The 23,347-nt window shown below is 38.8% G+C and overlaps 1 protein-coding gene across 9 annotated transcripts in view; it reads right to left on the bottom strand.

Annotated features, from left to right (window-relative positions):
• MEF2C (myocyte enhancer factor 2C) overlaps window positions 1–23,347 on the bottom strand; it is a 194,159-nt gene that overhangs the window by 82,610 nt on the left and 88,202 nt on the right. For all 9 annotated transcript variants that reach the window (XM_083151815.1, XM_083151813.1, XM_083151807.1 and 6 more), the window contains exon 3: window positions 9,407–9,610. In XM_083151815.1, the coding sequence (XP_083007941.1) occupies window positions 9,407–9,610 (204 nt within the window). The remainder of the gene's footprint in view (window positions 1–9,406; window positions 9,611–23,347) is intronic.

The following is a 23,347-nucleotide window of genomic DNA, read 5'->3' as shown; positions in this document are numbered from 1 at the left end:
TTTTTTTTCTTGATCTGACATGTGCTGACAGGCGGTATTTCATGCCCTACCATCCACTAGGCGTGGTGGGAAAATAAAATAGTGTGCCAAGTGTAGCAATGCACCACGACTGAAGCATGGCGAGCGCAGCGAGCCATGCAAGGGGACGTGGTGCTACCTTTCAGTGTCCATGTCGACTGTGTCAAAATTCGGGATAGAAAAAAGTGAAAACCCCCATGTTGACCTTTTGACTGTCGACCTTCCCCATGTGTACCTAATGCTTGTGTCGTCCTAATGACCATGTCGACCTAACCCATGTGGACCATCAGTCACGTTGACCTTCCTGCATGTCGACCTTCAGTCATGTCGACCTTGTGGTGTCAACATAATGCTTGTCACCTAGTTGCTGTCTATCCAATGATCGATACCCGTAAAGACACGGAATATAAAAAGTGTTTTTTGTTTGTTTTTTTATGAAACATGTTTATTTCTCAATGATCCCCCAATATCATTGTTATTTTATGTGATATCAACCTTTTATAATTACTGTTTTGTTATTCTGTAATTTTTTTTAAAATTAAAATTAAAATTCTAATTCCGGTTGAATCTTTTGATGAATAATGCTGCTTTCCCACTGCAGACCAGTTTAAAGTACTGGTAATCTTAAATGGTATTTAAAACGGTATTAGCATTCCCACTGCAGCAGATTACCGTTTTAAATACCATTTAAGTACCATTCCCATTGCAGTGAACCGTGTAAAATGTAGAGTGCCTAACCCCCCCTTCCCCCAGTGTAAAGAGTGCCTAACCCCCGTACCTGCCCAGTGACCCTACCTCCCCTCCCCTTGTACTTACCTGTGGGCAGTGGGGAGGCAGCGGGGACATTGCAAGGTCCATGCAGGATACAGGCAGTCCCAGTGCCTGATGAGACCTAGTAGTTCTCACTTTGCGCATATGTAATGAGTGCACGTGCATACTAATGAACCGCTCATTACATATGCGCATATGTAATTAGCGGCTCATTAGTATGCACGTGCACACATTACACATGCACAAAGTGCGAACTACTAGGTTTCATCAGGCACTGGGACTGCCTGGAGGCTAAATAACGTTTAAGAGGCAGTCCCACTGCCTCTTAAACGGTATTTAACCGTGTAGGACTCTGCTTTGAAAACGGGTTGAAATACCGTTTAACTTTAAACAGTATTTCAACTCTGGCGCTTTCCCACTGCAGCCTTAAACGGTATTTTGCCCTAAAAAATCGGCAATATACCGTTTTAAGGCTGCAGTGGGAAAGGGGCATAAGTGTCTTGTGTTCTTTCGTAACTGTCCCTTGCTGAAGCTTCAATAAAAGGAAAAAATAAATAAGAGAGATAAACTTGCAACCAATCAGTTCCTGATGTCATTTGTCAAACACAGCCTGTAACATGGCATTTAGGAGCTGATTGGCTCATTCTTTATCACTCTCCACGGCTTAGTACATCTGCCCTTCTAACTTCTTGTTTTAACTTATAACTTTAGTAAGTATACTACCTTTTCATATTGTTTCAGTGTCCTGTCCCCTGATGCAACTATCCATATTAACCATGTACTTGTCCTAAATTGTCTTGTAATGTAATTTGTTATGTGTTTTTGCTCAGAACTATGCTCTGTAAAGCGCTGCGTAATTTGTGTGCGCTATATAAGAAACTGTTAATAAATAATAATAATAATAATAATACAATGTCATTTTTTATGATTATGTCATATTCAGAGTAATATGATTAGCGCTGATCAATAATGTATAACAAAACTGCTTTCCACACTGGTAAACAATGGTTTACAATGAGGACACAAATGCATATTGTTAAGAAAATACTGTAAGAAAAAGCAATCCAGAAACGTATCTTCTGTCTTCATTGGCGTAGAGACTTCCAAAATATAATTAACTTACAACTAGTCATTACCCCTGCAACCTTTAAAAATTATTGACATGGCAGATTATTTTTTTTCAGCCCTATTCAAAACATCCCAACAGGTGACTCGACACAAGCCAGATCACCAGGCCCCGCTACTTGCTCTTAAGGTTTGACAGGCTAATGCAAAATAAGACAATCAAGAAAATGGGATTGTAGGATTGCTGTCAGAGGCGCACGTGGGTGATCAGCATGGATTTGAGTGAAATGTCACATGCAGTAACCTGATTCAGTTCCTGCTTGACTAATTGCTATTTCATTATGTGCTCGACTTCTAGAAATTATGGATGCACTTCATTTATTTTACTATTTAGATAAAGAAATAAATATGTATGTATTTAGGAGTATATATATATATATATGTATTGTGTGTATATATATATATATATATGTATTGTGTGTATATATATATGTATTATATATATATATGATATGTATATATATCTATATATATATTGTGAATAGATTGTTGCACGGTCAACAGTTTATTCAGTCAACAGCTTTAATCAGAGTACTGACACAAAAGCTGGCATTTTATTCCCAATGAAACACTGGAACATGGTAGTATTCACATTTCTTGCATTTCTAGATCATTACAGGCAAAGATGTGCATGAATGGTCACATTCTCATGGAAACATATGAATATTCATGAACCTTTGACTGTAGACAAGCAGACAACAAGCAGGGCTATCAAACCTCTACATATCAAGTCACGATTATCTACTCGGGTGAAGTACTCCATAGGCTGAATATGGAAGATGAGTAAGACGTAAATATGAAGAACTATGTTAGAATTTTTTTTTTAAATTAAGTCTATAAAACAGTAATCAGTCTCTATGGATATCTTATTGTCTTTTTAACACTATGCTCTGAATAAATGTTGCATGCAATTATGTTTTTATGTGGAAGAATAGCTATTGGTGCGTACACACGGGTGCAATTTCAGCACATATCGCTGGGAATATGGTCGCTGAGCGACCATATTGCCAGTGATTTGTGTGTGCTGTCGGCGATGAATCGCTGGGTGCGCGCTCCCGTGTGCAGCCCCAGCTATTTCCCTGCCTCTTCCCCCGGCAGAGTCTCCTGATTATCAGCGAGGAGAGATACTCAGCAATATATTGCTCAGCAATATATTGCTAGCAATATATTGCTGAGCAATATATCTCCCCTGTGTGTACGGGGCTTAAGCATCCACTACATGTGAGTCTACAGCCTGTTACAGCTGTTGTCACATTACAATCAAAGGGGGAAGATCCAGTTAAGGTGCGTACACACGGGGGGAGATATATTGCTAGCAATATATTGCTTGCAATATATTGCTGAGCAATATATTGCTCAGTGTCTCCTTTTCAACAAGCGACCAGAGATGGTCGCTGTTGAAAACGAACCTCTGCTGGGGGTGCCGCAGAGGTAATTAGCTGGTCGCAGGAGCAAGCTCCTGCGACCAGCGATTACAATGGGGCAGAAAACGGGAGCGCGCACCCGGCGATTAATCGCCGTGGCACACTCCCAATCACTGGCAATATGGTCGCCTGCGACCATATTCCCAGCGATTATAGCCCCTATCTCCCCCGTGTGTACACAGCATTAGGGTTGTGGTTTAACCTGCAGCTAATTGAAGACACACTGCTTGGTTCAATTAGGGGCTATAATCGCTGGGAATATGGTCGCAGGCAACCATATTGCCAGTGATTGGAGTGCGCACCAGCAATAAATCGCCGGGTGTGCGCTCCCGTTTTCTGCCCCATTGTATTCGCTGGTCGCAGGAGCTTGCTCCTGCGACCAGCTAATTACCTCTGTGGCTCCCCCAGCAGAGGTTCCTTTTCATCAGCGACCATCTCTGGTCGCTGATGAAAAGAAGACACTGAGCAATATATTGCTCAGCAATATATTGCAAGCAATATATTGCTAGCAATATATCTCCCCCCCGTGTTTACGCACCTTAAGGGTTAGCACGCATTACCCCAGGGTGTACACCTCTGAGAAAATGCTGAATACATGAATATCTCCATATTCAATATATACCCAGAACTCCATATATTACCTGAACTTTATAATCACAGGGTACTTAATTGAATCTCCCCTGAAGAGTCACGTGTTCATTTTTTTTTTACGGTGCATCAAATGAAATAATACACCAATAAATCACTTTTGTCTACAATATCTCTCTCTCTCCAAGCATTAGTAAATCTTCTCCAAAGTCATCTGTAATTTGTTTTACAAGTTTAGATCTGTTTTCACGGAGACCAATGAAGTTATTTATATCATTGTTGCCTATTCTCCTGGAATGACCGGAAGACTTCTGTTGCACTCCCAATAGCAGAGTCCCGGTGAAGTGGGGTTACTCAGCGACCTGATGATGCAATATGTAGCAAATTGCATCATTGTGGTCCTGCAAACGGTATCCGGGCGTGGAACGCAGCAAACTATTTTGCTATCTGTGCACATCCAATCAAGCAGGAACGTTTTGTTATTAGTCATGTCTAAATAAAAAATAGTTTGGGGTATAAATGCAGTGGAGTATTAGGACCAGAAAGGTCCAATGGAGAAATTAAAGGTTTAAAAGATTACTTAAATTTAGTTACTATGTATATGTAACATAGCAGCGGCCAACCTCCTGTTACTTTTTTGCCCCTTCAGCAATGATCTTTGGGAGACACCGCAGAGACACCGAATAAGGTGAGCTGGACTTCTTAGAGTTCTGCACTGTGTAAACTGCACACACCACAAATGTTTTCCCTATGTTCTTGTTTATTCTGGCTGGATCACGGGTGGTCTCGAGGATACTGTATGAACAAGCCCAAGATTTCTACCTACATATGTGCACGATGGAGCAGCGGTGAACGGACGCCAGAACATAGAAAAACCTCAGAGACATTTCTTCAGTAATAGACCTGTATATATTATCTGCACACCTATTAAATGCAAATAAACTGTGAACTAAAATAACTTAAAAAAAAAACAACAGCAAACTATATGATTATATATAAAATATTAGACTTCTATTGGGTTTATCATTTAATCTGGAATTTGCCATGGTGCTCACTTCTGAAATGTTGTGCAATATGCGGTTAGCAAAGGAAATAATTTACTTATGAAGATACTTTGACTTTAGAGTATTTTTTTATGACATACTAGCTGGTGAGTCTAGCACCTGGGTATATTTGTTTTTATGTGTTTTTTATGGGATTTTTTTGTATACTTCTTTCATTTTTATCATCACTTAGCTTTATTATATATAAGCTTGTCTAGATTCACAAAGTTTTGTGAATTTATTAAAGAATGGGCCGAACCTAAAACACAAAAAAAAGGAAAACATAAAATAAAACCTATAGTAAAATAAAAAAAGATTTGAAGTGAACCAAAACAGTCAAACACTTATTGGCTAATGGTCAGATACAAGTTAATAGCCGATTGGTTGTTTGTTCATTGCAACATTAGCTGAGTATTAGTTGATAAACAATGATTAGAGAAGTGCATTGATAATTAATGATTTAATTAGCAAATTTCATGGACATTTAAAGCAAAACTTTTCACCCTATGTTACAGCTAGAATTGTGAGTGAACAATTGTGTTTTGGTTTTGTTTCCTGGTTTTAGCAAAACCTTACTCACATGTTCTGGTTTGGTTTTAGACCTGATATATAGAATTTTTTTTTGTTTAGAAATTGCTAATAACAGGTACAGTAAAATAAAGTAATTTTGGCTTGTTTTTGCTTCTACAATAACCTTAGTACACATTTTATTTCCCAGTCACTTTCAGACAATTTTGACCATAAATATTGGCCGAAGGGTGGTGGGCTTAAGGAAGCGATAGAGCAGTGGCACAAACACTGGGCAGTTTAAAATAATTTATCAAATCTATGAAACGTTGCAGAAAAGCATTGGCAGGCAGGATGGCAATTTAATAAACGATACAAACCCTTAGAATGTTTTCCAAAGAGGCTCCCGGGTAGTACAGGTTAATGGAGTATGTATTGAGTTGCAAGCAGGTAAATCATTGATTGATTAATTGATTGATTAAAATCTATTCATTAATTTATTTAAACTGATAAAATTGATTAAGAAGATGTATTTTTAAAAGAGAATGTCATAAAAAGATACAATATTAATAGCCAAAAGTTGCAAAAAAGAAAATAATGATATTAAGGGGGATATTCAATCCTCGGCCGCTATTTCCTCCATCGGAAATAGCAGCGGGAGCCTATTCAATGCTGTCTTCCCCGACGGCATTGAACAGGCTTCTCTGCAAAACAAGCCCGACTTTAGAAGCAGTTGGACTTGTTTTGCTGAGAACGGCCATTGATCATCGAGCTCCCGGCTGTAGCTCGACGATACACGTCCGTATCTCGCGGCCACGCCCCCTTCTTGCCGATTTCAAGTTGAGCCGGCCGAGAACGGGACAAGGTCACGGCTGTCAAGCCAGCCCGAAAGTCATGACCCTAGATTGAATACCCCCCTAAAAGTTGCACTGTACAGCTGGAAACTCCAAACCAGTCTTACACTAACAAATATTAGGAGGCTGTAGTACATTGAGTATGTGCAGAGAGTATGAATATTAAGGACAATACCATGTGCTTCTCCTAAATCTAGTCCACAAATGGTGCAAGATGGGACCTCTCACTCACCATTATGTTGGATATTAAAAAGGACATGCACAGTTTAACAAACCAAGCACTTTAGCAACAGGGTCTGCCACTTTGTGGCTGAAGGGCTTCCTGTTTTGGAAGGACTACCTCCAATAGTTAATGATGATGACGGTGTCAGCATTTGCGAGAATGCAGAAATGGTGTAAGGAGGCGTTTTCACAAGTACAATGTTACAAATGTTAGACTCACACATAGCTAACATGAACATCCGAGACACTGCTCAGGGATTTTGTTCTTCAGCCTTAGGGCCACATGTACTAAGCTTGAAAAGTGATAAAATAGCAAGTGGTAAACCACCAGCCAATCAGCTCCTAACTTATTACAGGTTGTGTTAGAAAAATGACAGGTAGGAGCTGATTGGTTTGTGGTTTATCACTCTCCATTTTACCACTTTTTAAAGCTTAGTACATCTCCCCCCCTTTTTTCTTATGGGCACTGATTTGTCTTTTTTAAAGATGACACCTCCACTATCTCCCAGCAAAACGTGTTGCATCATCATACGACGTTACAAAACAAGATGACTAACTGTGTTTATCTCCGGCTGAACAAAACACAACAGTTTTATTTTAGGTAATTTGTTTACATGGTGTTTGAACACAACACAGTGCCTCACAGAGCCCACAGACCCACAGAAAGCCCACAGTCCCACACCCTCTCATTCCTGTCACTACTACTGGTATGTGTGATGTCTGTGCATTTTTTTTTAGGCCCTGAGAGACCACAGCCCAAAACACACTCCCTCTGGTCACTGCTACTGGTGCGTGACCTGTCTGTGTATTTTTTTTGTTTTAGTGCCGCAGAGCCTACAGTCTCACACATTCTCCCTCTGGTCACTGCCACGGGCTTGTGTACTGTCTGTGCATTTTTATCCTTTTTTGGCACCTCAGAGCCCACAGTCTTACACCCTCTTCCTTCGGCCACTTGTGTGATATGGCACCTAAATCATAAGAAAGGGACTTTATGAAATCCAAAACACGTGAGTTAGGATGCCAGGAAGTTGATGCAATGCATATGTATATACTGTATATTTAATGGGTGTATTTCACTATATATTTAGCATTTTCAAAAAAACTACTGCTGCATTGCCAACTGGGAGCCAATTTTCCCAGATATTCCTTAACTGTCCCTGGCATTCTGGTAGAGTAGTCAATGATGTAGACAAATGATATAGCTATATAGATCTTTATTGTAAGCAATGCATACTGTAAGCAGCAACTGTGCCTATCTGCTTTAAGTGACCATATTTCGGTCCTTTTTGTCTTGTATTACATGTAAACATTCATCTAGTTTTAAATAGTTGGCACACAGTTTCGTTCCTATCAACAAAAAGTAACAAATGACAGTCTCAATTGTATATACTGGACCTTATTGAATAATTTCACTTTAAAAGATGTGCCTCCATAACAACAAAATTAAAATACATTATAGATAATAGTTTATCTATTTAACCAATAAACAAAGCCATACATCAGCCATCTTGTTTGGACAGGAGAACACTGTCTCCTGTTAGTCATGGTCTAGGCCAGGCATGTCCAACGTTGGCCCTCCAGATGTTTTGAAACTACACATCCCAGCATGCTTTGCCACAGTTTTGCTATTAGAGAATGCTAAAACTATTGCAAAGCATGCTGGGATGTGTAGTTTCAAAACATCTGGAGGGCCAACGTTGGACATGCCTGGTCTAGGCCCTCATTGCTGGAGGTGAGCTAATGCACAGCTTTATCATGACTCTTTTGTACAAACTTCCATGCTGAACTGTGGTGTTCCATACAGTCCTGCAGTGTCTCACTCATAATAGATACTGTAGAGAGATAAGACTCCTAGCTGGCTAGCTATACCTCCACCACCTGGCTATATATACATGAACTAGCTATTCCACTTTACATTAGCCCTCTCTGCTGAGCTGAGAAGCAGGGGGTCTCCCAACCTCCACAGTCTCTACTATCGGCCCATGCGGCAAACAGGTAGAACACCAAGGTAGAGCCTAAATGTGCATTTTTAATAGACAGCCCATAAAATACAGCTGCAACTCTAATGAAAGAAGGAAGTACCATTATCTGGTGGGTTGAAAATGAATTAAAGATAAGATGCGGATGTGTCATCATCAAGTATCTATAAACAAGGCCTCCAGTATACATGGAAGATATAAGTGACTAATAAGCACATCTGGAGATGCATCCACGCCTAACTTCAGGGGGTATTCTACACTGATGAGCACACGAACCTTGATATACTGTACACATCTAACACTTCCCTTTCCACTTATCTGGGTAAGAGGGCTGCAAATACAACTTATGCAAAAATCTAATGTTTAAAACAGAAACACATGTATTATGCACAACATTTATTAGAAGGCCATCTCTTAATAAGGCCCTTTATTTTGAAAACAGAGCATCAATCAAGTGTTTGTGACAACCTTTCTACTTTGACATGTGCCATTACTTAGTAATTTGAGGTTGTGCAGTATTGCATAGTGCAGTGGATCTCAAACGTGGGGTCTCATTTATCAATCAATACTGGGGACTGATGAAACACATTGTGTTTCCTCTCCCCTTCCTACTAGATTGTAAGCTCCTCCGAGTAGGGCCCTCTTCCCTCCTGTTGTCAAAGCCCACTTCTCTTCACATTTCACTCACAGCTCTCCTATACTCCAACACTCAGTGACCATCTTTGTCCGCATACTCATCTCCATCATTGGTATCTAGCCTCTAGTTGTATGTTGATTGAGTCCTCACTACTTATATCCAAGCTGTAATGTGTATATATATATAGCCAACAGCTATAAAACTACAACAGCAATTAGCATACAAAACATAGTCTTACCTCTACAATGTCAGAATTTGTTCGACTTTCATGTGGCTCATTGTATTCTGTATATTTCAGCAGAACTTTATCCATATCCGTGCTAGCGTACTGGAATAGTTTGTTAGTGCTGTTGAAGATGATGAGAGCAATCTCACAGTCGCATAAAACACTCAACTCGTAAGCCTTCTTCATTAACCCAAACTTTCTCTTTGTAAATGTCACCTACAAAAAAATAAAAGAAAAAAAGTCTTAAAATGGCAAAAAAACAAACAGATAAATATGGTAATGATGCTTTTAGCATATCACACTTTTCATTCAAGTCACTTAAAACAAGACTAATCGTAAAAAATGTGCATTAAATAAATCAATTAAGATAAACTGAATATACACAGGGTAAACAAGTAAAATTGACACAGAAACCTACCCCCACTTTAGGGTCATTTAGGCATACTTGCACAAAACTAAGCCCGCTGCGGGGTATATTCATTTATTATTGGGTTCTAACCCAGTAATTCTATTTTATTCACACTGCTTATAGCAGCAATATGACATTTGTACTGCCTATGTATTAATATTCACACTCTGGGGCACACTAGTGAAATAGTCTAATATTATCACTTCCCTTCTTCAGGACCACAGCGGCATTCTGCTTATGTGCAGTCTGCTGACAGTGCATGAGGGAGCGAAGAGTGTTGGAAAGACCCTCTTTACGGATAGTAGACTATAGGTTATCAAGCAGTTGAAAATTAGTGCCCTTTGTGGATACCCCCCCCCCCCCAAATGGCTATTTTGGGGGTTTATTCTGCAACTTACTGTATAAATAGCCCATATTATTACAAACCAGCCTCTTAACTGTGATTTTTCCTTTTTGAAGTTTCTTGGGACTGAGTCTCAGTTGGGAACCCAGTGTAACGGCACCTTGGTAAAAGTATGATGTGTTGCAGGTGGGGCAGATTTAGATTTGAGAGGAGCATGTCCGAATCTACTTTACCATCAACAACACCATTTCCTCCATATCCCAAAGTGTCATTCTAGTCCGTACTTTATTACTCACATTCGGTTTCTCTCCCAGATCTACGATACATTCTCCAGTTTGGAATCTTGATGCCTTTTTGTAATAAACAAGCTTACAAACTCATCCCCTGCCTTGGCTACTGCAACCTTCTCATATCTAGCATTTTCCTCACTCAACAATCTTCACTGTATCGCTTTAAAGTACATCAACAGGAGTGATCTTTCGCTCTTGTTTCTACACATATGCCATATCACTGTGCAGATCCCTACACTGGCTCCCCATTATCTCTGGAAACCATTTCAAACTATCTCTTCGTGCAATCCAATTCTCATCTTGAAACACTCTTCCTCTTGCCCTCCTACATCTACCTCTGGCTTGCTCCTTATTTGTCTCCATATGTTGTAACTACCTTTCACTCCAGCCTACAAGACTTCCCATGAGCTGCTACCCACTACCATGCCTGATCATGCTCTCATAGCCATCAAATATCATGCTCTGCAAACCCATCTATGGCATACATTGGAACTTACCCCACTGCCTCCTATGCTACCCAAATGAATGCAGCCTATCCCACTTAACTCTGAACTATTTGCTCCTCTTAGGTCAGCAATACTTTATACCTATTCAAATGTAAGCTCTGTTGGCTCAGCTGGACACACCCATTGTTTTCTTGTTTCCATTTAATTAATCTACCTTTAATGTCCCTGTTTAATGAATGTTATTTTTTTCGCACTGTGGAGCACTGTGAAACAATGGCCCTTATTCAGACCTGATCGCAGTACAAATTTGTTCTCAAAATGGACAAAATCATGTGCATTTCAGGTGGGGCAGATGTAACATGTGCAGAAAGAGTTAGGTTTGTGTGAGTTATTTTGTTTCTGTGCAGGGTAAATACTGGCTGCATTATTTTTACACTGCAATTTAGATTTCAGTTTTAACACCCCCACCCAAATGTAACTCTCTCTGCACATGTTACATCTGCCCCACCTGCAGTGCCCATGGTTTTGCCCATTCTGAGAATAAATTTGTACTGCAATCAGATCTGAATAAGGGTCAATGAAAACATAGAAAGATCACCCTATAAAATTAGACAGGAGCCGAACCATCATGCACTGAAGCACTGCTCACCAATAACACACATCGCTTGGAGCGGGGTTTGTGGTAGTCACCTACGGAACAAGGTCCAATAAAGGAAAGTAGCCAAAATCACCCCATGCTAGATATGACCATTCAAAGTTAATATGCAAAATTCTCATACAATGCATAAATACAAACTACAGCTTAGTCCTTTTGAAGTTATCACTTGGCAAATGGGGACAGAGTGGCACATTACCTAGAGGCACCTCTAGTGTAAATAGAATCATGAATATTAAAGGTTCACTTATTTTGACAGAGAACTTTTTAAGTGAATTAACACATTGTCAACATGATGTACCATCAGTGCTTACACCCATTTGGGACATGATGTGACACGCAAGCCATCTTCTACATTCATCCCAAATCAATCTCACAGTCTGACACATTACAACTGAATTTAAGTGATATTATATTGGAGGATTAGCTTATTTCAGGAACGTGTTATAAGGAGCTGTATGGGCTGAGTATAACAAGAAATACTGACAAGTGTTGGAGAATAAGCAGTGTAATCTACCTAGCATAACACATTACAAAGTGCTAGGTTGTTCCATAATTATCTTGTATACAACATATACACTGAATAAAAAACAATGCTACTAGGAAAAAAAAAACGAAGTACTTTCCCTTGACTATGTTGAGTAAAAGATTTAAATATTCTGCATTCGGGCAAATATAATATTATATTTTTACTTTAAATGGCATTTAAAAAAAACCCTGCATACATAATTCGTAAATAGTTTTCATATCTTAGAATTTCTTTCACAAAAATGTAGGCACCAGATCTGACTTCTATCTCTTTCATACCAAAATCCCTATTCTGACCTAGGATTTGGAACACAGGGGCAATTCTATTAATCCTTGTAAAGTGATAAAGTGATGCTTAAGTGTAAGGTGATAACACACCAGCCAATCAAGTCCTGTGATTTTTCAGACACAGCTGATTGGTTGGTGCGTTATCACCTTCCCCTTTATCACCACTTCTTCACCACTTTATCACTTTATCAGGCTTAATACATCTGCCCCAATGTTCCAAATCGGGACAAACCTGGGAACAACCCAGATTATTCCTGGTTCAACGCCGTTTACACTGCACGAGTGCAGTGGTAAATGTTCTGCCAGCGCTTGGAGGTGATGTCATAGGGAATTCGGCTCTTCTTATAGCATAAAAGGGATCATTCTCACTTGTCCCTTACACGGGTCGTTCCCATGATCAATAAAGGTCGCTAATTGGATTCGTAGGTCACTCAACCTGTGTTCACTGTAAGACAACATCCTACTTTGTCAGAGAATAGGCAATACTGTTTTATACTGCACTTAATGCAGATACTGTACAATATCTAAAACATATCTATAAAATAGATATACTGCTGTCAATACAGTACTACACTGCACCTATAGCTGTAAAAATATATACAGTACTGTAGGCAATACTGTACAAGACTGCAGTTAAAGTAGTGATAGACAGAGAGATACTGTAGATAGATAGATTTACTATAGAGATACCATACTGTACTTAAATGCATGAGTGACATTCAATCCGTATTTATATCACTGACTTGCTTCTATGCCAGAAAAGCCAACATGTTCTTCTAGTGCAAAACAGATCCTTAAATATGTATAATATTTATTGGAATGAGTCCTAAACTAATAATACCTCACTATTTGAATTCTATGTTCAGAACAAGTTGTTATGGTGATTGGTTAATGACATGGCTGTGCGGCAAGGCTTTGAGGGTACAGACACGCACAAGGTGTTCCTTTTAAAACGCAGAAAATTGAAATAAAATTACCACTTTGGGATAAAGTAGAGGCGGAACATTTTAAATACAGTGACGTTTTGGACAGAAAATGTTTACTTTATAAATCCTATTATTTTGTAGATAATCAGGGTCCAGAAATATAGATTCAGATTTGCAGTTCACATATTGATATTGTTAACAATAAAGACTTTTATCTTTGTATTTTTGCTACTATAGGGTCTGTGTTTTCATCTGCTGCCAGCAAATTTAGATAAGGTATTTAGCATATGTTATATCAGTACTGAAATGTTAGATTCCAGATTCTACAGTTTAAATGTTCTTTAATATGGTTACATTCCAGATGCAATTTAACACCAACTGCCACCCCGGTCGACATTTCAATGCCAGCTGGTAATGCCATAGGATTATGTAAGCACTTTAAACCCAGTCAGCAGGTCTGTAACCACTCCAAGGAGTGGCTCCCACATGCCTTCAGTCTGAGCGTTTATCCTTTTCAGCTTAAGAAGCTTTCATGCTCATTACCAAAACTACAGACTGAATATGTTCTTAGAAATATATCAAGCAGTCATGCAACAAACACATAAATGAAATCATTTAAAAATGGAATAAACTTGTATCACAAGGAGGAAAAAATAAAAAATAAAATTTGTCTTTACGACAAAATACTTGGTATATTAAGGTAACCAATTCCTGGGGTGAAATGTGATAGGATGAGAGATTCAGAAAGTGAGAGATTTGGTAAGAAAACTCCAGTTTTTTTTAAAGCGGCAATTACTTACACTTCACAATCAAACTGGGTTTGCAGTGTAAATGATTGCCGCTTTAAAAAAAAAATGTAGATTTCTTACCCAATCTCTCACTTTCTAAATCTCTCATCCTATTACATTTCCCCCTTGTTATCTTTCTGCATGCTGGATGGCAAAATATTCCCAAACTTACAGTACTGATTTTCCTACACAAACATCCTTGTTTTAGAGATACAGATAGAGCTGAACTCGTTATTGCCGCCGGCACGGCAGTCTCTCATATATGACGGCTGGCGCACCAACTCATGTGGACGCTCGTGCGTCCATTGCCGGGAATGGGGTCGCGTGAGCGTCGGTGGTGTGCGCATGCCAGAGTCGCCGGCGGGCCACAGCAATAACGAGTGCGGCTCCATCTGTACGATGAGGTAACAAATATTGTCTCACATAGAGGTAATCTTACTAAGACGGGAGTTCTGTTGAAGATGGGATGTTGACTATAACAACCAATCATATTCTACTTCTTATTTATTTATTTAGCACCTTCCAGAAGATAATAGAAAGATTCTGATTGGTTGCAATGGCCAACAAACCATCTTCAACAGAACACTCATTTTAGTAAATTGATCCCATATACTTTACTGCAACCTTAACCAAGTGCAACATTTTTATTTATTTGGCTGTTTTTGTTCTTATAGTTTTTTATATCATCTAATCCGAGTATTTAAATCAATCTAAATCAAAATAAATAATTTGGGACAGATCATATACTGGAAATATGTTGGTTAATAAAGAAGGGATGTAATAAATTGGTAATTTAATGGGAAGACCCTTAAAAATCTAAATATTTAGCAAGTAGCATAAAAATGTACAGTCATGAAAATAACTTGGCTGTAAAACACAGCAATACCACAAAAAGAAAACATTGGGCAGACAGCAAACACTAGACAATTCATAGAAAGAAGTAAACATTACTAGATCAGCCCTTTCACATCCACAAATAGGTTTTTTTATTATTATTATACGTATTTTCATTTTCTATATTTAGTTCCTTTTTAAGGATGATTAATTGGTCCACATTACAATAGAACCAAATGCATTGTTTATTTGTATAACTGCAAAATACCGTATATATAGCGTTGGTGGCTTCTATCCCTAAACCCCCACCTCCCACCCAAAAAAAACCCACTATCTGCTCATCCTGATGTATTGTTCTAAGTAGAAAAGAACTATTTTATAGAGCGTTAGTTTCATCATAATGAGCTTGAGACAAAACAAATGTAATTTGGTACGTCATGGTAACATTGCTGGTATAGACAGTGCAGTCTTTGCGTGATCTTATCAGTAGTGTATCGGAGGAAAGCAAACAATCATCTAATCACTTGCAATAGGGCATCAAAGAAATGTTCTAATTAAATGATGAAAACATTCTGAATCTTTCTGAAAATACAAATGGTTATGTGTAACAGCAATGTCGCTCAGGAAAAAGGTGCTGCAACAATAGCCTTCAATCACATAGTTCCTTGTCACATTACACTCGAAAAACAGAATTTAGTTTTCTTTCTGTGCACAAATATTTATAAATGTCATCCATGTATTTTGCTTTTATATTACTCAGAAAAGGGAAATAAAAGAGAACCCCCCCCCCCAAATAAAAATGAACAATTGAAGGAATGAACTGGTTTGAGTCCCATTAGTGTCCCGCAGAGAGCATACCATACACTACTAAAACTTGTACTTCTAGAAATCTCATGGCTTGGTCATTATTGTTTGTTGACTGCTGCTATTTTATCAAAAAAAATCATTACTAGTAGTGTGGCCATCTTAACGTATAGGCACAGTGGGCAGCTGCCCATGGCCTCTCAATTCCAGGGACTTTCAAACAAAGATGGGCAGGTCCGCTCTGCCTGCCTCCCAGCCTGCTGCCAGACAGTGAATGGCTGTTACCATGCTGACTGGTTGATAGCTGGAGCTATCATCCAATCAGAGTGCTGACAGCCATTTACAGTATGGAAGCATATTGAGAGATAGTGATGAACTGCAGGAGGGGTTGTATTGCTTACCCAGGACCTACAATGCTGTTAAGACAGCCCTGACTGCGCAACTCAGTATTGGTACACTGGTACATAGCAAGGCTTAGGATTAAAGGCCTCCATATGCTATAAGGTTTGACCCCGATTTCACTCAATTCTAGTGAATGGGGCCTAGAAATGAGGTGACATTGGCTCAAATTGCATGCGTATGCCATTCAATCTAATCTGATGTACGTCTCCGTGCTCATCAGATGGGAGTTGGTGTTCGGATGGGCTGCACATAAGATAAGTTGTATGTGCAGCAGTCAGTGGCTGAAAAGCACTCACAATGTATGGCAACCGATATGGTCCGCAGGCATGTGCTGGAAAGGAGAGGCACTCCCCCCCCTCTTTGCATCCTCCGGCAGCGGTTAGGAGATTTAAAAAAAAAAATACAAAATAATGGGCGGCCGCTGAATGGCACTGAGAGAGCACTCTCAGCCAATCAGCAGCCGCCCTTTTTTTTAATGGGTTTTTCTGAATTCTCCTGACACCCTTCCCCCCCCCCCCCCCCCCCGGCTCCCAGGGAGTCACATGCGATAAATCACATGCAATTTAATGCATGTACAAAATGGCACATCAAGTGCCAAATCGTAAGTGAGCCAACCCGGGGAACTGCCAGTGGAGCTCAGGGAAATTGGGTCAGAAACGTCTTAGGTGTAAGGCCTAGTGTATGGGAGCCTTAAGACTTAGAGGGGTAATTATGTTACACAAATACGAAAATATTTAGAAACAAACGTTCCTAAATATCAGTACTTCATACTCTTTTGCATACTGGTGAGTCTTATGTAAAATGCAGCCTTATAGTACATTGAATGTAGCCATCCACTTTTTTGGATGCTTGGCAAATCAGGCATATAATAATTAGTGTGGGCATCTGCAGACTTCACACACTGTAAGATCAAGTTCAGACCCTATGAACTGATTGATCATCAATCATTAGTATTTGGCCCAACACATACAGCCCTTGGTGGCCAATTTAAACTTTAAAATAAAAAATTGCAGATTTCAGCCAGAAACTGATTAAAATAGCTATTAATAAAAAAATAAAATAATAATATACAGCAAGGAAATAAAAAGATTGAAGAAAACATAAAAAACATTAATTTGTCAAAATAACAAATGTTTTCTAAAAGGAATATAAAGCAACATTGGTCTTAAAATCAAACTAGTTTTTCCCCTCAAACAATATCGCAGCTTTAAATGTGTCGTTAATCAGCATTACATTTTCTCCATAGTTTTAGTTTTTCATCCTTTTCAAAGATCCTCGAAAAAGCACAAGGATGGAAATTTTCTCTGCAGGCACGGTAGGGCAAGGAAATAAATGAAACATGCCAGTAACTGGTGGGTAAAGGTTGTGCTATAGCTCCTGGAGATGAGAAGATTCTCAATATCTTGTGGAATTTTCCGTAACACCTTAACCAGCAAATTCAAAACATTCTACTCTGAAAATAAATAAAAAAATAGATAAAAAACGCCACTAACAAATTTTAGTGATTAGTTAGCTACTAACAAATTACTAACAATATTTTTCATGCTGCAGAACAAAAAAAAAAAAAACACTGTTTTATTTACTCTTGGTGACTTCTAAGCTACCGGTAAGAATATATCATTTACAAAAAGCATATAATAGTTGCAAAGGATAATCTAGTTTTCTTGGTGAATACACCAGCTTTGATTTAACAATTAGAGTTGCTTCATATTTAATCTGAAAACCACATGGATGACTTTAAAACATAATAAGGATTGAACCTCTGGAATTACCTTTTCATTATTTGGCTGATAGTTACAGGGTCAAAGGCCTTCTTTCTTATTAGAGTTCAAGAATCCCTGCTGAATTTGTTTCTTCTTTCTAATTTACTTGAATTAACACTGGTAATAGTGTGTTACTTTATATGATGTGTTTTGGTAGAAGGGAGAGAATGCATATAAAACGAGTGGGAATTACTATGCATTTCATGAACAAATGGCTAGTTTATTTTTTGGGAACTTTTGAATCTTAAAACATTAACACATTATGTCAATCGTTTAACACAGCTTTCTTTAACTAAATGTTCAAAGTACTATACTATTAAACCAGCACATAAGGTCTAGAACGTTTTTCTCAATTAAACAAAATTATGGCCAGTGCTGAGTCAAATTAACATTGCTGTACATATGGGTGTGGTATATTATGTCGACATTCATAATGATGAAATGTTGACATGATTAGAATGCCAATAAAATGGGTCTGGCGGTCTGACACCTGGTTCTATGGTTCCAGCCGTGACCTCTGGGTCCAGCGGTCAGGGGACAGCCAATTCCAGCTGTTTCTGCAGATGCTCCGGCAGTATTGCTTTCCCCTAACTATCCTTCTAGTGCCTATCCATAAGCGCCCCCTGTTGTTCCTGACCCTCCCCTTCCACAAACTAACCCTCATCTGTCCGTTGTGCATCTTAACTGTTGGTATTCTGTGGTGATATTTCATGTAAACAATTCAATGACCTCAAATTGTGGCGTTAACATTATAAATAACACAATGACTAAATATTGTATTTACCCTTGTGCTGTAATCAACAATTGTTGCTTTAACTTCAGAGTGAAGTATTATATTTAAACATTCATACTGTAGTCAGTGTATACACAAAGGCATACATTCTTGTCAACTCTCCAAGAATGTCCAGGAGACTCATACATTGTGCAAAGTCCCAGGGATTCCTGAGAAAACAGATCATATTCCCCATCCTGATCAATTCCAAATTAACTCCTTAATAAAATGTGCATGATGGGAGTATGATTATGCGATTCTAACATCATCATGACCATGGTTGGTATATCTGTTCTTATGTTACCCATAGCAAGTTATGATGCAGGCAGAAGCAGCACAGGGTGTGGTGAAACCCGGTATGCACTCTGCATTAACATCTATATCCAAAATGGGGGTGTATTCTAATGGAAAGGGGCGCATCCTCATGGCCCCCATTTTTCACACTCCAGGAGTCTGTCCAGCATCCCCAGAGATACTGGCCGTCTCCAGAGTAGGGGCTGTCTCTAGTGACAGCAAGTTTAAGGATGACACCTGGGTGCAAGTCACACCCGCTGCATCCAATGGATGCAGGTAATATGGTGTATTTCTTCCAATAATGAGACAATAGAGTTATAACCTATTAATAAGACAAAAGGTACAACAGTATGTATTATTATATTTATTTCCTTTCATTTATATCAACTATAACTTACCCAAATTGCACGTAATTATTTAGGCTGAGAACAAGTGGACCAGATTTGATTATGTAGAAAAGTGTGCAACCTTAAGGTCAATAAAAAGCTAATTCTCTAATGAGAAAATGGCCAGGAAGCACATTTGTCTCCATTTCCTGTCAAAACAGGAAAAGAGTAACTTCTTCCTCTCCGCAATGACTTTACTTAGGCTTCCCACCTTCAACTTTTTTCCCCCAGGATCATTATAATTATTCCTTGACTGGTCAGAAAAAGGTAGCAGCTGGCTCATTTCAATACATATTATACACAGTCAATCAGCCACGTAACCTATGCAGGCAGAATGGTACGTATGTGCAGCAGATTCAGAGCCACGAACACTCCATGTGCCCCAAATACCATTTTAACTCAAGGGTAACCATCGATGGTGGTCTTGCTGATGACCATCCCTGTGCAGAACTGATTGACAACAGCAGAGCAAGTGTTAACTGTTTGAGCTCCAACGTTGCTGTGAGAGAAGTGCAAAATATCCCCTAAAAATGCCAAGGTCAAAGTCGAGGAATATGAATCACTTTAGTTATTGCCGGCAAATGATTTGAAGTCAATTAATTGAAGTTTTGTTAAACATTGTGGCAAAAAAAAAAAAACAGTCGCTGTGAGCGAGGCTGGCATTTTTAGCGGACATTTTGAACATCTCTCACAGCAACATTGGCACTTAATGAACATCTAGTTCGGGGAAAAAAAATGCAGCTGTGGGCTGAGGAAAGGGGTGTATGCAGTTAGTAAAAAAGCTGACATATAGAAAATGGAGTACTAACACTAACAAGTAAAAATAAATGTAACCATACACATTATTTAAAGCTACTTCTCTGTGGGGAGACATTCCTTTAAAAGGAAAAACAGAACAAAAATGGAATTAAAAATAGTGTTAAAAAGAGGAAAAATACAAATAGATTCAGTGCAGTTGACAGTAATACACTGAGTTTATGCTCAGAAAAAGGCGCAGCAGAAAATACTGTTTCATGTGGACCCTGCTTCTTGTAAACATTATGTACAAAGCATCAAGCGTTGCTAGGTAACAGTCGGATGGTTAAGAAAAATACTATACGCCCAATCCTAGTGCAGCATGTTTATTTGTTTTAAATAAGATTTGGTGTAAATATATACTGTGTTTGGGTACATGGTATGAGTGACTAAGCTACTCTTGATAATTCTCTAGTTATTCCTAGTTGTTCCACTTATACAAATCAAAACCTTGTGGCACACACACACACACACACACATATATATATATATATATATTTATATATATATATATATATATATATATATATATATAAAAAGACAAACTTCTTTCCACCGACTTTCATTTTACACAGTATCTGTAAGATGAAAAAAAAAAAACACTTTGAAGAGAAAAAGGACACGAGGTCCTGTTTCACTACAGTCTTTTGTCTTGGGTTTTAAAACAGAAAACGGAAGCTCTAAAGTTTGAAAATGTAGCAGATGCTAAATAAAGAACAGAAAGAAGAAAAAAGGCAACGCAGCCACGCTCTGTAGAGGAGAATGTGTTACGGCATTACAGGGGACTGTAGGAAAGAAGAGTTCTGGTTACAACATTTACTTCTGTCAACTGCTCTCCTGAGTGTTGTTAAGGGGAATTCATTGTACTAAATGTATTTTTATATTCCCCACTGACATATTTATTTGATGAGCGTGACCTTGTTTTATTCTATTTTATTATCACACACACCGAACCGCATCTATTGGTCAACAACATTTATTATGTCTGCTACAACAGAATCAGTGCAGTGCACAAAATTCACACTTTTTTAATTGAAAAAGTGTTGATGAGTCTGTGCCGTTTCACCGTACCAAACCTGTTACACCTTGTCATATGCATAACTACATGTTACAGAAAACAACATAACTACAGCTGTAGATAAAAGTGGTAGTTATGGGCCCAATTCTCCATCTGCATCGCTGTTTTCTATTACATTGATCCGCTACTTGGATATTTGTACAGAAACAGCTATTTTAACAAGTGTAGTGCTTGAGCTGCTGGCTTTAAATAAAATATGCTACATATATGCTAAAGATGAGGTTTAGGGTAGGAGCCATTCTTTTTGTTGGTGCTATATAGCGTAGATGTTAGCAGGTGCTCTATAGTGCAGACGTTAGCAAGTGCGCTATAGCGAAGACATTTAGCAGGTGCTCTATAGCGTAGACATTAGCAGGTGCTCTATAGCGTAGACGTTAGCAGGTTCTCTATAGCGTAGACGTTAGCAGGTGCTCTATAACGTAGACGTTAGCAGGTGCTCTATAGCGTAGACATTAGCAGGTGCTCTATAGCGTAGATATTAGCAGGTTCTTTATAGCGTAGACATTAGCAGGTGCTCTATAGCGTAGACGTTAACAGGTGCTCTATAGCGTAGACGTTAGCAGGTGCTCTATAGCATATATGTTAGGAGGTTCTCTATAGCGTAGACGTTAGCAGGTCCTCTATAGTGTAGATGTTAGCAGGTGCTCTATATTGTAGACGTTAGCAGGTGCTCTATAGCGTAGACGTTAGAAGGTGCTCTATAGTGTAGACGTTAGCAGGTGCTCTATAGCGTAGACGTTAGCAGGTCCTCTATAGCCTAGACGTTAGCAGGTCCTCTATAGCGTAGATGTTAGCAGGTGCTCTATAGCGTAGATGTTAGCAGGTTCTCTATAGTGTAGACGTTAGCAGGTCCTCTATAGCGTAGATGTTAGCAGGTGCCCTATAGCGTAGACGTTAGCAGGTGCTCTAAAGCATAGATGTTAGAAGGTTGTGTTGCATGTAGCTTAACTTTATGTTCCTAATATAAATGCAGTTATGTTCTATGCAGCACACAATAACATATATTCTATGGCCATTCTTAGGGTGTCCTATGCTGTAGAAAAGTATTGGATGTCTACAGCAAGCAGTTGTACACAAATTGTATATAATACTGTAAGTGCTGAAAAACAGTTGTGGGATCGTTTTTACATTTTGCTGTTTCAATTTATTACTGTTCAATTTCTTTCAACTTTTATTTTTGCAGCATGAGATGCTGTACAGACAAAGATGAGAGTCGATAACACTGTGAAGTGAAGGCTGTATTCCCGGATAGAACCATTTGCAAGGTAGGAGAGAAGAGAGACCTCATAGTGAAGCACTCTTTTCATAAGAATGATTGAGACCTCTATGTAGCGCATAGCCATCGCAGCACCTGTCACATCAGGCACCACATCCGCTTCCACATTTCCATTGATTGAAGCTTAAATCCCCTGGACAGCATAAAGTCCTCCAGCACTAAAGTATCATTAGAGAAGGTAAGATGTGGCTGAAGAATCCTAGGTAATAGTGTTGGGCCTTCCATTGAACCTGCTGCATAAAGAATCACTAGAAGGATACCCTCTATCTATATAAAGTGACAGCTGAAATTTAGCTTGAGCTGATTTGATACAAGTAAATATCAGCTGCAGTACAGTACATCGATGCGCTTAACATAAAAGCAAACGTTGCGCAGCGTTCGATAATGCGCTAACTGTTCATAACCAAGCAATTATCATTTTTCCGAAGAAATTTATTCCAATGCAAAAATAAGTTACACTGGATAGTTAATGTCCAATTAATTTAGTCCACTGCAGTTTATTATCCGTGACACAATAAAATGAGATCACACAACCTTTAAATTGAAACAGATTGTTAAGTCAAATGGGTCATTAAAGGGTATATTCATTTAAATAAAGGAAGTAGCAAGAGTAAGTTTCAATTAGAAAACCTGGTGTTTATTAAAAATGATCTACATCTTATTACAGAGAACTGAATTTGAATATGTATTTGCTGTATTAGACGATAATTGGCATCACAGATAATAGAGATGGAGAAGCCAGCCATTCTGTTGCATTAACAAATCAGTTGAAGGGCAGTGATTGGTCAGAATGTCATGCATGTGAGAAATCTGATCATTCACTGGTTGCACAGTATTTTATCCCGGGGATGACCATCATGGTTAGTTTTTTTTATT

This window comes from Crinia signifera, chromosome 1 (genome assembly GCF_055691185.1).
Source record: "Crinia signifera chromosome 1, ASM5569118v1, whole genome shotgun sequence".
Lineage (NCBI taxonomy): Eukaryota > Metazoa > Chordata > Amphibia > Anura > Myobatrachidae > Crinia > Crinia signifera.
The sequence above is the reverse complement of the archived record's forward strand: the minus strand, read 5'-3'. Positions and strand labels throughout refer to the sequence as shown.